This window comes from Erinaceus europaeus, chromosome X (assembly GCF_950295315.1).
Source record: "Erinaceus europaeus chromosome X, mEriEur2.1, whole genome shotgun sequence".
NCBI lineage: Eukaryota > Metazoa > Chordata > Mammalia > Eulipotyphla > Erinaceidae > Erinaceus > Erinaceus europaeus.
The window spans coordinates 51,375,076-51,391,862 of NC_080185.1; the positions used below are offsets into that span (position 1 = coordinate 51,375,076).

The 16,787-nt window shown below is 40.2% G+C and overlaps 1 protein-coding gene across 1 annotated transcript in view; it reads left to right on the top strand.

Moving 5' to 3' along the window:
• The window catches only part of CAPN6 (calpain 6), a 30,646-nt gene extending 17,256 nt beyond the window's left edge, over window positions 1-13,390 (top strand). The window contains exons 4-13 of the mRNA XM_007538518.3: window positions 517-725; window positions 1,296-1,488; window positions 2,720-2,913; window positions 3,168-3,245; window positions 3,355-3,541; window positions 8,543-8,665; window positions 9,415-9,617; window positions 10,166-10,287; window positions 10,625-10,761; window positions 11,700-13,390. Of these exons, the coding sequence (XP_007538580.1) occupies window positions 517-725; window positions 1,296-1,488; window positions 2,720-2,913; window positions 3,168-3,245; window positions 3,355-3,541; window positions 8,543-8,665; window positions 9,415-9,617; window positions 10,166-10,287; window positions 10,625-10,761; window positions 11,700-11,882 (1,629 nt within the window). The 3' untranslated portion in view covers window positions 11,883-13,390. The remainder of the gene's footprint in view (window positions 1-516; window positions 726-1,295; window positions 1,489-2,719; window positions 2,914-3,167; window positions 3,246-3,354; window positions 3,542-8,542; window positions 8,666-9,414; window positions 9,618-10,165; window positions 10,288-10,624; window positions 10,762-11,699) is intronic.
• Window positions 13,391-16,787: the final 3,397 nt, after the last annotated feature.

Sequence of the window (16,787 nt, forward strand, 5' to 3'; positions counted from 1 at the left end):
ACATATTAAACATGCAACCATGTGTAATTTTTAAAAGACTTAATTATTTATTTTCATTAGGAAGAGTCAAAGGGAGAGAAATAGGGAAGGAAGTGGTAGGAGGGAAGGAGATGAGACCACTACTCATCTCTGGAAGATGGAGTTCTAGAGATTAAAGTGGGAAACTAGGGCATGAAAATCTCGTGCACTACTACTGCATGAATTTTCTACCCCTGTGAATATTTTTTTGTGCAGAAAATATCTCATTTGAAATGTTTTGATTATGCATAATTGACTGCTCTTGACATGCTGATGTGTTTTCAGGATAGGTGCGGTAATAGTAGCCTAAGTAAAATTGAACTGGAAAAGCAAATGTAGAAAAAAATGCTCTACCTAGAAATTCTCAACCTAGACACAAAAGAGGTGTATTTGGTGTGCTGCTTGATGCAATGTGGATTTGCTGGGTGTTGACTTCAATCACACTATTTTGATGTGGTCTGATGAATAAAAGCTGACTGAAAACTCTTATATTTCCAGACAATTCCCAACTATAAGGAACAGGAATGGGGTCCTCAAAAATTAGATAAATATGCTGGAATATTTCGTTTCCGTTTCTGGCATTTTGGAGAATGGACTGAGGTGGTGATTGATGACTTACTCCCCACCATCAATGGAGATCTGGTTTTCTCTTTCTCCTCCTCCATGAATGAGTTTTGGAATGCTCTACTGGAAAAAGCTTATGCAAAGTAAGAAAGAGGGTTGACACCCATGATTGCGGTGCAAGAATAAAGGAAGGCTATGTTTCTCTTAGGAACTTATTCTTGTGCGCTTAACCCACTGCGCTACCTCCAGGCTCAGGAACTTATTCTCTTAGCTGAGTCCTAGAGTGTAAATTGGGTAGCATCTCAGCCATACCCAAGGTATTGCTTTGCCTCTAGGACTGACCCCTTGAAATACTAGATGAGAGAGAAATCAACTGTTCTGACTTCCACTAATTTCCTAAAATTCTAACTAAATCTGCTCCTAGCTGCCTCTCCTAATATTACTATGCAAATCACACAACATTGTGGCTGTAGAATTTCTCTTTACCAACTTTCAACCTGTAGAAAGAAATTTACTGCATAGACTATCCTTGATCAAGATAAATTAAGCCTAGAAATATGTGACTGTAATATCATGACCTATCCCATTTTATGTCTAGAGAAAACCCAGCTCTTAAAAACTGAATGAGTAGAAACTGTTTTAATTATTGGGTACAAAATATTCTTGACTTGGAAAAATAATTTTACAGAGATAACTGTGTATATTTTTCCCAGGCTTCTTGGTTGTTATGAGGCCCTTGATGGTTTGACCACCAGTGATATCATAGTGGATTTTACTGGCACATTGGCTGAAACTGTTGACATGCACAAGGGAAGATACACTGAGCTTGTTGAGGAGAAGTATAAGCTGTTTGGAGAACTGTACAAAACATTTACCAAAGGAGGTCTAATCTGTTGCTCCATTGAGGTTTGTATTGACCAAAAAATACCATTCTGATTACTCTTGACAGAGGACACTACAAAATTTAGTAGAGAATATCACCCTTATCCTGAAGATCCATGATAAGTCATTTTGAAACTCACAAAGCCACCAATAAATGCTGACTCCTGGCACAGATGTTGAGGAGCTTCAACTTTTTTTGTTTTATACCAGTCATCTTGTTGGGGGGTCAACACAGTGTTTGAGTTGGTATGCACTACCTCTGCTAAATTATTTCTACATCTCCTTTAACTGGATTTTGAGGTTACAGCTGTTTGTTCAATGAATAAGTCAACACCACCAAACTTCATTGTCATTTATGTTAACATACTACAATTGGGTAGATTGAACCTGAATAGGTTAAGTGAGTTATGTTAAATTCTTTATTTTCTTTCCTTCACTTTCATTGTGTCAAGTTAGATGCCAGAATCAAATTTTCTTCAGCATGGGGAGAAACAACTTAAAGCTATATGGAATAAACTAATCAAGGAAGAGGAGGAGCATGTCTTGAATCTCCCCATTCTTTTTTTTTCCTTTTTTAAAAAAGATGTTTATTTTTTATTATTGTCTCCCTGCCCCACCCCCCACAGCACTCCTCAATTCTGGCTGATGGTGGGCCCAACTTTTTTAAACACTTTGCAAGAATGAGATCAGGTGGTGGCTCACCTATTTAAGTGCACACACTACAGTGTACAAGGACACAGGTTTACGTCTCTGGTCCCCACCTGTAGGAGGAAAACTTCATGAATGGTGAAGCAGGGCTGCAGGTGTCTGTCTCTCTCCCTCTCTCCCTCTCCCCTCTCAATTTCTGTCTCTACTCAATAATAAATAAAAATATAAAAAAAGATTTTGTGAGAACTATAGCACTTATAGTGTAGGGTGGCTGGGTGGGTAAGTGTGTCACAAATTTTGGTGGTGGGTGCAGTGTGGAACTATAACCCTGTAATAGTATAATTATTAAAAAATTATATATATATATATATTTTTAGTGAGGTTCTCAGATTGATCCTTGCGATTTCATGTACTAAACTGATGCTCTGATTCCCTCTTTCCTATATCATTAATATATTAATATATCCTAAAAATCTGTTCATCTCTCTACCTAGAGTGACAGAGGACATTAAGGGTGCCAGCAAGGTCCCCAAGGGTTAAGGCTGTCACTCACTGCACCTTTCTGCTAGCTCCCCATTCTTATACACTTCTCTTTTTTTGCTCTCAGTCTCCCAATCAGGAGGAACAAGAAGTTGAAACTGATTGGGGTCTGATGAAAGGTCATAATTACACCATGACTGATATTCGCAAGCTCCGTCTTGGAGAGAGACTTGTAGAAGTCTTCAGTGCTGAGAAGTTGTATATGGTTCGCCTGAGGAACCCCTTGGGAAGACAGGAATGGAGTGGTCCTTGGAGTGAAATGTGAGTGTGATTCTATTTTTACTGCTACATATCTAAAGCTCTATAGTTCTCCTTAATCAACTTTCCAGAGTGTTAGTGTATCCTCATGTACATGACATCTGTATGCTCCTGTCAGTCATAATGTCAGTGGCTCAGTCAAAAGTGAGATAAAGCATGCTTAATCCTTGTGAATCCTATTACCTTGGCATTCTGAATACTGTATGGAGTCAATGACAAACACAATGGCTTATGTCTTTATTCTTTGTTTTCTTTAGTTCTGAAGAGTGGCAGCAATTGACTGCAACCGATCGCAAGAATCTGGGACTTGTTATGTCTGATGATGGAGAGTTTTGGTGAGGAAAGGTTTTCTATGCTAAGGAAATTGGAGGCTGTACATGAAACTAACTATAGAGGTTGTAGTATGTGTTATATTAATTTCTCTCCTATACTCCTTTCATCCAGGATGAGTCTGGAGGACTTTTGTCGTAACTTTCATGAATTATATGTCTGTCGCAATGTGAACAACCCTATTTTTGGCCGCAAGGAGCTAGAATCAATGGTGGGATGCTGGACTGTGGATGATGATCCCCTGATGAACCGCTCAGGAGGCTGCTATAACAATCGTGATACCTTTCTGCAGAATCCCCAGGTTTGAGTTGATTCTTTTTCTGGATTCAGAGTCCAGAGTGCTAACCTTTACACTATGGAACCATCTAGTCAATTCTTTTTCTTTGCCTTCAAGTTTTGAAGACAATGGGTCCCTAGGCCTCATCTTAAACTATTTCTTTGATATTGATTCTCCCATCTGCAGCTACTATGTAGCATTGCCAACCATAATGCACCTGCATTGGCTCAGAGTCTTGTAAAGCAAAGCCAGCTTCATCTCATTGTGGAGATATACCTTGTCAATATTATCACATATGGGACACCTCTGCTCAGTGACTACCTCCACCCTGGCCATATTGCTTATTATAACAATTTTTATGACCCTTATCCCTTGTGATGATCCTACATTGCAGAGAGAAGTTCTGCTCCCAGATGTTTTATTTAATTTTTAATTCTTGGGAGTCGGGCTGTAGCGCAGCGGGTTAAGCGCACGTGGCTCAAAGCACAAGGACCGGCATAAGGATCCCGGTTCGAACCCCGACTCCCCACCTGCAGGGGAGTTGCTTCACAGGCGGTGAAGCAGGTCTTCAGGTGTCTATCTTTCTCTCCTCTCTGTCTTCCCCTCCTCTCTCCATTTCTCTCTGTCCTATCCAACAATGACAACAACAATAATAATTACAACAATAAAACAAGGGCAACAAAAGGGAATACATAAATAAAATTTTTTTAAAAATTAATTCTTTCCATTTATTTTACTTGCCCTACATTTTAGATGCTCATTTACTGTGCATGCTCTCTTTCTCATACAGATGATTTTTCAGAAAACTGTAAATAGGCCTGTATGTTTTCATCTGAAGCAAGGTTATTTTTCCCAGGACTTGGATCACCACCCTAACACTGACTCTATCAATGATATCATGATTTCTCATGCTATGGTATTCCAGGGATACATTAGGGATCAAGTTCAGGCACATCCCAGAGCAAAAGCAAATGGAAATATCCAAGACTGGAACTTCTAATAATATTGATAGTTTTGCACCAAATATACTGGTAGTTTAACCTAGGAGATATAAGGTAGCACAGTGGGTTAAGCGCACATGGCGCGAAGCGCAAGGACCCACATAAGGATCCCGGTTAGAGCCCCAGATCCCCACCTGCAGAAGAGTCGCTTTGCAGTGGCTTCACAGTCGGTTTCTCTCTCCCCTCTGTCTTCCCCTCCTCTCTCTATTTCTCTCTATCCTATCTAACAACGATGACATCAATAGCAACAACAATAATAAGTACAACAGCAAGTGCAAAAAAAGGAAAAATAAATAAATATTTTTAAAAAAATTTTAAAAAGAAAGAGAACAATTAAAAAAAAAGAATGACTCTATAGCAGCCTTATATGGGCATTTCTTTCCATGGAACTAATTAGTTAGGCAATTTAAAATACATCAAAGCCAGTGGAATGATAAAATTCATAGTTTATTTTTGTTCTTCTCATCTTAATTGACCCCAAATAAAATAAGTCAGATATTAGCCCCTCCTCCATCCTTGTTTGCAAACTTGTTATTCAGACACATATGCCAAACTGGGGAAATTATACTTTTGGCTTCACTGCTAAATGGATATATAGGATTGATATTTGTGAGTCTTGGAACTTCCAGAATTGAACCTGTTTCTATTAACTATCAAATGGAGGGAAAAAGAAGGCAGAGAGAGAAATAAAGACACAAAGAGAGATAAAGTCAGAGAGACAGAGAAAAAAATCAGTGGCATCATGATTCCACAGATCATTTTTGGAAAACCTCTTATAACTTTGCTAAAGTGGTGATAGCAGATAAATTCTTTATTTATTTGTTTATTGCCATCAGGGTTATCACTAGGGCTTAGTGCCTACAAGATAAATCCACCACTCTTGGAGGCCATTCCCCTCACCATATTTTTATTTATTTTTGTCGCTGATAGAGAGAGATTGAGAGACAAGTGGGGCGTAGTGAGTCAGACAGAAACAAACACCTGCAGTCACCACTTCACTATGAACCTGTGAGTGGGGACTAAGGCTTGAACTCTGGTCCTCGAGAACTACAGTGTGTGAGCTTTACTGGTTATGTCACTGCTTGATCCCCAGAATTCCTTAAATAAGGCATTAGATCCAGAAGCTTAGCTCAGGGAGATGCTGCTGTGACAGGTTCACTCAAATAAGAGCATTTTTTTTTAATTTAAGAAAGGATTAATTAACAAAACCATAGGGTAGGAGGGGTACAACTCCACACAATTCCCACCACCCAATCTCCATATCCCACCCCCCTCCACTGATAGCTTTCCCATTCTCTATCCCTCTGGGAGCATGGACCCAGGGTCATTGTGGGTTGCAGAAGGTAGAAGGTCTGGCTTCTGTAATTGCTTCCCCACTGAACATGGGCGTTGACTGGTCGGTCCGTACTCCCAGTCTGCCTCTCTCTTTCCCTAGTAAGGTGTGTCTCTGGGGAAGCTGAGCTCCAGTACACATTGGTGGGGTCTTCAATCCAGGAAAGCCTGGCCAGCATCCTGATGGCATCTGGAACCTGGTGATTGAAAAGAGAGTTAACATACGAAGCCAAACAAATTGTTGAGCAATTATGGACCCAAAGCTTGGAATAGTGGAGAGGGAGTGTTAGGGAGGTACTCACTGCAAACTCTAGTGTACTTCTGCTTTCAGGTATATATTTTGCAGTAGTTTATGGATACCTGTGAACAAAAGCTCTCTCTCACAGAAACTGGTGTATATCTAGGTTTTGAGACTTTGTTAGAAAGTGAACCACCTGAGATGAAATTAGAGTGTACTATAAAAGGAAAGGTCTCACCCGAGTAATGAAGCTGAAGGGTTGACATTCCACAAGTGAAGTCTCTGGACACAGTCTGAAGTGAAGCATGTTGAGGTGCAATCGTTGCGTTGGTTAGGTTGTGATCGGTGGATGCAATATTATTTGATATGGATTGGGAGACGCATACGGGAAAGTGGGCCTATCCAAGGGTTCCAGGACTGGGGGAAGTAGGGGCTCTATAGTGGAGATGTGAAGTTCCTGCTGTCTTAGGGTTCAAAAAGACAATCGATAGTTAATGTTATCATCACATTATTTGGTAATTGGGTTAACTTTGAAAAGTCCTTTTGTTAGGGTTTGCTGTACAGTACCCGGTATCTCGTATATAGCTGTGCTATTGGATGCTTCTAATCTACTTGGTCTAGGCTTTTGAGAGAGTCCGCATATCAAATACACAGCCTATATATTAAAAAGATTCAGTTTGTGTTTTGAAAAACTTTGAGACATACAACTGATTTTCCCCCTCTCATATTAATTTACTACTGATTTATATGTCTACATTTTGCTAGGAGTGTACACAAACACCATTCCCACCACCAGAAGACTGTGACCCATCCCTCCCACCCACTCCCACCCCCCACTAGCCCAGGAAGCTGCATGTCTACCCCTCACCACAGGGTTTTTACTTTGGTGCCCTACTTACAATTTGGTCAGGTCCTGCTTTTAGTTTCCCTTTCAGATTTTCTTACTCAACTTCTGTTGATGAGTGGGATCATCCCATACTCATCTTTATCTTTCTGACATAGCTAACTTAACATAATTCCTTCTAGCTCTATCCAAGTTGGGTCAGAGAAGGTGGGCTCATTGTTCTTGATAGCTGCATAGTATTCCATTGTGTATATATACCACAGCTTTCTCAGCCACTCATCTGTTGTTGGGCACCTGGGTTGCTTCCAGGTTTTAGCTATTATGAATTGTGCTGCTATGAACATAGGAGTACACACCTCTTTTTGGTTGGGTGTTATGGAGTCCTTGGGGTATAATCCCAGGAGAGGAATTACTGGATCATATGGAAGGTCCATGTCTAGCCTTCTGAGAGTTTTCCAGACTGCTTTCCACAGAGGCTGTACCAATTTACATTCCCACCAGCAATGTAAAAGGGTTCCTCTGTCCCCACATCCTCTCCAGCATTTGTTGCTGCTGTCCTTTTTGATGTATGCCATTCTTACAGGAGTGAGGTGGTATCTTAGTGTTGTCTTAATTTGCATTTCTCTGACAATCAGTGACCTAGAGCAGTTTTTCATATGTTTGTTAGCCTTTTGGATCTCCTCTGAGGTGAATGTTTTGTTCATATCCTCTGCCCATTTTTGGATGGGGTAATTTGCTTTTTTGGTGCTAAGTTTGCTGAGCTCTTTATATATTTTGGTGATTAGTTTCTTGTCTGATGTCTGGCATGTGAAGCTCTCCCATTCTGTGAGAGGTCTCTTTGTTTGTTTAATAGTTTCTTTGGATGTGCAGAAGCGTTTCAATTTGATGTAGTCCCATTGGTTTGTTTCTGCTTTGGTCTTCCTTGCAATTGGGTTTGATTCATCAAAGATGTCCTTGAGGTGTAGGTGGGAAACTGTTTTACCAATGTTTTCCTCTAAGTATTTGGTTGTTTCTGGTCTGACATCTAGGTCTTTGATCCATTTGGAGTTGGTTTTTGTTTCTGGTGAGATAAAGTGGTTCAATTTCATTCTTTTGCATGTTTCAACCCAGTTTTTCCAGCACCATTTATTGAAGAGACCCTCCTTTTTCCATTTAATCCTTTGGGCCCCCTTATCAAAGATTAGATGTCCATAGGTGTGGGGATCAAATAAGAGCATTTTCTGTCTTTATGAATTCTGGAATTTTTCTGTGTATAGAATTTTTTAAAACAAAGAATCAATAACGATAACAAGAAAACAAAAGGAAAGAAAGAAAAGGAAAGAAAGAAAGAAAGAAAGGTACCCACAGTTCTTCCAAGAACTTATGAAAAGCAAAACATACTCTCTTTGGCATCAAAGACCCAGGGATGAAATACTCTCTTAGTACATGCCAAAAACCAAAGGGATAAACATGTATTATGATCTTCACTTGTTAAGTCCATGAATTATTGAAGGCATTGTCTGGTCAATGATTATACCTTGAAAAAAAACTGCAGGTCTCTAATTTTAATGCCACTTTAATCCTTGTAAAGTAAATACTAAGTAAGTTCACTGATGATGCCTCTCCCTTAGTACATCTTCACTGTGCCTGAGGATGGACACAAGGTTATCATGTCACTGCAGCAGAAGGACCAGCGTACTTACCGCCGCATGGGAAGACCTGACAATTATATAATTGGCTTTGAACTGTTCAAGGTAAGAGTGGACATTTCTAGCAGAGCTAATGAAGGTAAACAAAAATTAATTAGGATGGTTCTGGATAAGGAAATTAATAAAGGTCTAGGTTTAAAAAAGACAGAGGTCCATCTTAACTTGTCTAGACAGACAACCTCATTAATGTGTCCTGGAACCTCACCTCTCCAGAGCTCTACCCCACTAGGGAAATATAGAAACAGGCTGGGGGTATGAATCCACCTTCCAATGCCCATGTACACCAGATAAACAATTACAGAAGCCAGAATTCCCACCTTCTGCACCCCCAAAACAATTTTGATCCATACTCCCAGTGTGGAGAAGTGATAGAAGGAAGATATCAAGAGGGCTCTGGAACTCCTGCTCCACCAGGACCAGGAGAGAAAGAAGAAAAATGGGAGGGACATTTAGATATGTTAATAGGTTTATATGTGGCTTACAGGGAAAGAGTGGATTGGATCTGGAAGAAAATGAAGGCAATTACATACAAATGTAGACAGATAGTTGTAGAGATGGTGGTTAACCCATGTCTACAACCTTGGAAGAACTGTGGTGGCTTGCAGTGGAGGGATTGGGGATTCAGAACTCTGGTGGTGGGAACTGTATGGAATTGTGTCCCTGCTGACATATAATTTTGTAAATCAATATTAAATCATTAATAAAATAAAATTAAAAGAGACACAGGTCCTAGATTCTTCCAACAGAAACATATGATTTGAACAGAATAAGTTTTCATTCTATTTCACTTCCAGGTTGAGATAAACCGCAAATTCCGCCTCCACCACCTTTACATCCAGGAGCGTGCTGGGACTTCAACCTATATTGACACTCGTACTGTATTTCTGAGCAAGTACCTGAAGAAAGGCAACTATGTGCTTGTTCCAACCATGTTTCAGCATGGCCGAACCAGCGAGTTTCTCCTGAGGATCTACTCGGAAGTGCCTGTCCAGCTCAGGTTCAGTTTCTTTGGAAATAGTCCTCTGTTATCTGATTTTTCTCCAGTTCTAGCTCTATAGACTCTTCCTCCTACCCACCACTGGAAACTTAGAGGAACAATTTGTTCAAGACAACCTTCTCTGAAATGATAATAGTAGAGATATTTCTTAGAGTGAGTTTGTGAGAAATTCCCTAGTGCAGAACTGAACTTCAAAGCTCTGAGAGGTTATGGAGGGAAACAGACCTATATCTTTATCTTTTCTTTTCTGGCTTAATCTCTCATCTCTTAATCAGTTAGCATTCCTTTGTGCTCCCCTATTATATTTTGAGTGCTGGATCACCAGAGTTATCTTTTTATCCCACCCCTGCCTATACTGATCTTTATCTCTTGGTCCTGAAAGCAAAGAGAAAGGACAGTATACTGATAAAATATACACAGTGTCTGAGGGAGAATGGTCTAGATCACTGAATATTCCATTTTTGTTGTAACAAAGTCTGCTTTTGTTGACTTATCTCCCATCAAAGGGAATTCATCATCAGATGACATATATTCTTTTGATGTTATAGGGAACTGACACTGGACATGCCCAAAATGTCCTGCTGGAACCTGGCTCGTGGCTACCCAAAGGTGGTTACTCAGATCACCGTTCACAGTGCTGAGGGCTTGGAGAAGAAGTATGCAAATGAAAGTAAGCACCATTGTGTCTGGTAAAGAATAATCCAGTTTCATCTATTGATGCATGCTTAGTAAAGATGGTCACAAGTGATTTTGATGTTTTTCAGTGTAGCAAACTCAGAATGAATTTTAATTTATTTGTAAAGTACTGGAACTATATTCATATTTATGTGCCTAAAAACAGTGTAGAAATTAAAAGGGAAGCAGGAACAAAGTGTACAATGCTGGGTCACCTTGGTACTCAGATAATACGTATGCTAACGGTCCCTGAATAAAGTTAGTGACATCCTTTCTTATATATCTAAAAAGAGTTTAATAACTGTGTTATAACAAATACCACTTTTTTCCAGCTGTAAATCCATATTTGGTCATCAAGTGTGGAAAGGAGGAAGTCCGCTCCCCTGTCCAGAAGAATACTGTTCATGCCATTTTTGATACCCAGGCTATTTTCTACAGAAGGACCACTGACATTCCTATTGTAGTGCAGGTGAGAATATAAACAGTGAACCCTGTCTCAAAGTGGTTCATATTCAGTATCAGCTATTAGATTATCCCAAATCCCCATGTATGTCTAAGATACAGAGCAAATGTTATCCTGGTTTAAATGCTGGTGCTGAAAGACATCTTCCAGCAAGCTGAGACAATATCTTCTTTATTAATCTCCATCCAAAATAATACCGTCTACTCCATTTTTTCATTGTAGGCAGAAATTCATATGCCTGCAGGTACAAATGTTAACACATATATTGTAAGCATCCCACAAGGGGAAGTATATGCTAGTTAAGATGATCTTCATCCTACTAGGTCATGATAAAACACTGCAATTTAGATGTTTTCTGACAAGGTTTCTGATGATCTGCCATTAGATAGCCACCTGACAGGTCAAGACTTGTACAGAGTTGTATATGCCTCTTTGGGGTATCTTCCCCTCAACCAGGAAGGTATGAGAAAACATAATTCCATGATTTTTAGACACACCATTCTAATATTAACCTCAGGTTCTAGATACCACTAGATGAAGTTTAATACCATAGAACATTACTAATCTTCATTTTCTTTTAAAAATAATTTTATTTATAAAAATAGACTGACAAAAACCATAGGATAAGAGTCCACACAATTCCCACCATCAGAACTCCATATCCCATCCCCTCCCCTGATAGCTTTCCTATACTTTATCCCTCTGGAAATATGGACCCAAGGCCATTGTGGAGTGCAGAAGGTGGAAGGTCTGGTTTCTTTAATTGCTTCCCTGCTGAACATGGGTATTGATAGGTTGATCCATACTCCCAGCCTGTCTCTCTCTTTCCCTAGTGGGGTGGAGCTCTGAGGTAGCGGGACTCCAGGACACCTGAGGAAGATGGTTCTGAAATTGGGGCAGCTTGGAACATTCTTAATCTTCACTGTCTCAACTTGCCTTACCAGGTCTGGAACAGCCGAAAATTATGTGATCAGTTCTTGGGGCAAGTTATTCTGGATGCTGATCCCAATGATTGTCGTGATCTGAAGTCTCTGTACCTGCGTAAAAAGGGTGGCCCAACTGCTAAAGTCAAGCAGGGCCATATCAGCTTCAAGGTTATTTCCAGCGATGATCTCACTGAGCTCTAAATCTCTATATCCAGGAAATCCTGACAGGCCTTTACATCCTCCTATTTTCTGTCAGATATCAGGTCTTATTTAAGATTCCTACATTCTTTGAAAGAAAGAAACTCACAGTAACTTTTCCTTTAGTCTGATAAGTTCCCCCATACCTCCTGTTCCATGTAGCATCAGCTACATAACCTATATACCTCCAGTAGCTGGACAGGGGGAGGTGACGATCCTATTTGGAGATCATACAAATGCTTGCCAAGAAAATATCTCTGGGGCTTCCTGGGGTGAGATTTAAAGTGGGATAGTTACAGCAACCTAGATACTATATGATTTTTTCTTTTTTCTTTTGCTGCTTTGGAGTGCCCAGTATTTCACCCCTCTAGGGCATGCTGAGGAAGGAGTAGAGGTGATCAAGGCCAAGCTGGTCTAGCCTGACATCACAGCTCCCGAATAAGCATGCCATATTTCCCAGCAGCATTTGTACCCAGAAGCCAGAGCTTGCTTTTAAGTCCCCATTCTTTATCACCACCACTAGCACCACCTTCTCCACTTCTGTTACCATCTTCATCACCAACACCACCATCACCACCTCTGGGAAGTCTAGTTTTGCCCTAACCTAAGTCACCTCCCACAGTAGGTTTATACTTTTACTTTGAGGAAGCTTCCTAGGTGCTTAATCAAGAGCTGGGGTTCAGTGATGTCTAAAATTAGTGGGAAGAGCTTGAGCTCCAGCTCAGTTGGAAGCCAGCTGTGTGCCACACATGGAAAAAGTAGAAGAAGCTGCAGTGGGAGACAGTTTTGTCCCCCACCCATCCACACACACTACACTCACACAGGCATGTGGGTGCGCAAGAACTACCATTTAGACAGTCAGTGGGCAAAAGTAAGGGCAGCTAATTACTGTACATCCCCAACCCAACAGAATGAGATAATCCACCTAGGCATAAAACAGCCAGTTTGGGGCCCATGACTGCAATGTGAAACCTCCTGCTGCTCCTCCTAGGTTTAAAAACAAGCCCATTTTCACGTGCCTCCCAATATCATTGGCACTGAAGACCTTATTCAGGAGCTTAAGATTTTTGGGTCCAAGTTCAGACCCCTCAGACTTTTGATCTTAGTTGGGAAACTTCACTCTCTGGGGGTGTTTGTTTGCCCTCTTGCTTTCTCACAATTTTACAAGATTTTCTCTAGTGTCAGTCATTCTGAAACATTCTTCCCTCCACGTCAACTACCAGTAGTCTAACCCCTCCTTCAAGGCCCAGAATAAATGCCAACTCCTCCATGAAACCACCCCTTTCAGCCCCAAACCTCATCTGCAACAATATTTCAATGCTTCTGCAATGATTAAAATTCATAGTGGTAGTACTTAGGCTAGTTCAGCAAGCATTCATTACAAATATATTATAGTTTGTGTTTTAGCTAGCCCATCTCCTACATGTTTTCCAGCCTGTAACTTCTGCAGTGCCTTTACTACACTGCCTTAATAATCCAAACCACAATAAAGTTCACATTCAACAAACTAACCAGTCTTGATTTGGTTCAATATTGTACGAGAGATCACAAGAGTATCCATTTCTTGAGACTGATTTCAGAGGTGATAGAAGTGGGGTGGGGGGTATTAGTAGTAAAGTACAATCTGAACCCAGGACTGACGGATGTAGAAGTGTTGGCTGCATATGGATGCTGCAGTCATATATATACAAACAGTGGGTATGGGGTGAGTAAGGAATGAAAAAAGACACTTTTCCATATTTGGAGATGCATGTGGGTGGTATTTGGGGATACATGCGGGTGGTATGTGGGGTTACACAATCTAAAAACTCCTTGGAACTAAACTCAAGGTCAAAGTTGCAGTGGACTGTTAATTCAAGGCCACACCTCTCAACAGAGGAGAAAATATCAACACCTACATTCCAGCATCTCTCTTTGAGGTTAATGGATATGAAGACTTTGCAGACTTACTTCCACACTCAAACTCTCATTTTCCCATCTTGAGCTAGGCTGTAGGAAGAGATTCTCTCTTTGCTCCTTAAGTACTGCCTCCTGACAGGACAGGATGACCAAGCAGGGGAATGTTTTCCAAGATCAGAAGAACAATGCTCAGATATAAACCTCACTCATTGTACCTGCAGCACTAGTTCAGATCATACTTTACATGTCATTTTTAATATGTTTTATATTTTATTTATTTATTTTCCCTTTTGTTGCCCTTGTTTTTTATTGTTGCTGTGGCTATTATTGTTGGTGTCATTGATGTCATCATTGTTACATAGGACAGAGAGAAATGGAGAGAGGAGGGGAAGACAGAGAGAGGGAGAAAAAGACAGACACCTGCAGATCCACTCCACAGCCTGTGAAGCGACGCCCCTTCAGGTTGGGAGCCGGGGACTCGAACCGGGATAAATGCCATTTTTAATATGAATATGTATACATGATCAAGCTAGATCAGAAATGAAATATCTAGCATAAGTAATGTAATGTTCTATATGGTCACAAGATGGCACTATGCTATTACAATTTTGCTCAAAGGGGCTACCATTTTTTAAAAATTATTTATAAAAGTGGAAATATTGGGAGTCGGGCTGTAGCGCAGCGGGTTAAGCGCAGGTGGCGCAAAGCACAAGGACCGGCATAAGGATCCCGGTTCGAACCCCGGCTCCCCCCCTGCAGGGGAGTCGCTTCACAGGCGGTGAAGCAGGTCTGCAGGTGTCTATCTTTCTCTCCTCCTCTCTGTCTTCCCCTCCTCTCTCCATTTCTCTCTGTCCTATCCAACAATGACAACAACAATAATAACTACAACAATAAAACAACAAGGGCAACAAAAAGGGAATAAATAAAATAAATATTTTTTTTTAAAAAGTGGAAATATTGACAAGACTATAAGATAAGAGGGGTACATTTCTACACAATTTCCACCACCAGAACTGCTTATCCAGACCCCTCCCTTGATAGCTTCCCTACTCTTTATCCCTTTGAGGGTATGGGCCCAGGATCACTATGGGGTGCAGAAGGTGGAAGACCTGGCTTCTGTAATTGCTTCCCCACTGGACATGGGCATTGACAAGTTGATCCATAATCCCAGCCTGTTTCTCTCTTTCCTTAGTGGGGCAGGGATCTGGGGAATCAGGGATCCAGGGTACATGATGGGGTCGTCTGCCCAGGGAAGTCAGGTTGACATCATGGTAGCATCTGGAATCTGTGGCTGAAAAAGAATTAAGCTATAAAGGAGAACAAATTGTTGACTAATAATGAACCTAAAGGCAAAAATGTTGCAGATGAAGATCTGGGGTCTCAGTTTTGGAAAAAACTACTAGTCTATTTTAGGTATATTCCAAGGGGCCCATGGCTTTACTAATTTTTGCCTGAGTCTGACATCAATACGCAGGTGGACCCAGGTTATTGTCTAGGGAGATGGTGTCATAGTTGGAAAATAGACTAGAAAACTGAATCAGGAAAGAGAGTAGCTCCTAAATATGGGAAAAATATAAATATTGTTAGCTGTAAACCCCAATGAAATGATCTGGAGCCCATAGTCAGCACAGGAGCCTATGTAACCTTTGCGTCCCTGTAGGTTTGAGCTCAAATTCTGTGGTCATGGCTAAGAAAATTCCAGGCTGCACTAATTTCAGGACCCATCTACCTTGGGTAGTAGGTAAATAAAGTATGTTGTCTAACCTCTCTTCGGAGAATGGAACAGTCCCTACCATTGTTGATCCACACTGAGGGCAAGGCCCTCTCACCACTGTCACTTATCATCACCATTTTTAAAAAATATTTATTTATTTATTTATTATTGGATAGAAACAGAAGTGAAATTGAGAAGGGGGAGGAGATAGACACCTACAGCCCTGCTTCACCACTTGTGAAACTTGCCCCATGCAGGTGGGGACCAGGGAATTGAACCTGTGTCCTTTTGTACTATAATGTGAGTGCTTAACCAGGTGTGCCACCACCTGGCCCCTCACCACTATTTTTAAAGGATGAAAATAAAAGATAGAGACTGGGGAAATATTTCAACTGGTAGAGCATTGAACTTGCATGATTGAGGTTCCTGGTTCTATCCCCTGGTACCATATGTACCAGAGTGTGCTTTGGTTTCTTTCCCTCCATCTCTGTCTCATAAGAAGTTCTCTCTGTTATGTAACTCAATAAAAGAAAAAGTATTGTCTGCTGTGTGTTAATCTCTAAACTCAATGCTTTGTACATGTAATCATAACAACAACAATATGAAATATCGTTAACCTGTTTACACAGACACGAAAGATAGGAAAGAGAAAGGCTAAATAATGTTCTCAAAGTTGTTCAGTTGGTGGTCATATTAAGATTATTAGTCAGAAAACCTTGTATACTTCACTCGAAACCATGACAGTTTTCATGAAAATGTACTGTCCATCAGAAAGTGGTAGCATCTTGAGTACTTCCGTATTACCAGCTTTATATCCATACTACTGCATAAGAACTATGTAATTAGCATACCAAATAGTTCTCCCAGAATCTTTGCCTCTGTAACTCTCACATGAATGCATATGGTTTATTAAGCAGACTGAGTGATCCCAAAAGAAATATAATGCATTAACAAATACCAAGGTATATATACATTGTACAGATACCAAAATGAATGAATCTCAAAATAATTATACTGAAGGAAATACGTCAGAAAAAAATTAATAAAATAAAAAAAAATAAAATAAAATTTTTATATGGTTTAGACTTTACAAAGATCATTAATCTGTAAAATTATGATCAGATTTTGGTAGTGTTAAGCAATTAACTATTCTAAAATTACTTTCTACACCAAACATTTCACTTGTTTCCTGTGAGACTTCACTGGCATGAATGTTTGACCTTATAATATTGTCACAGAGATCATTTTGGCTTTATTTTTTCACTTGTTATATTGGTTTTAGTGTTTGTTTCTGT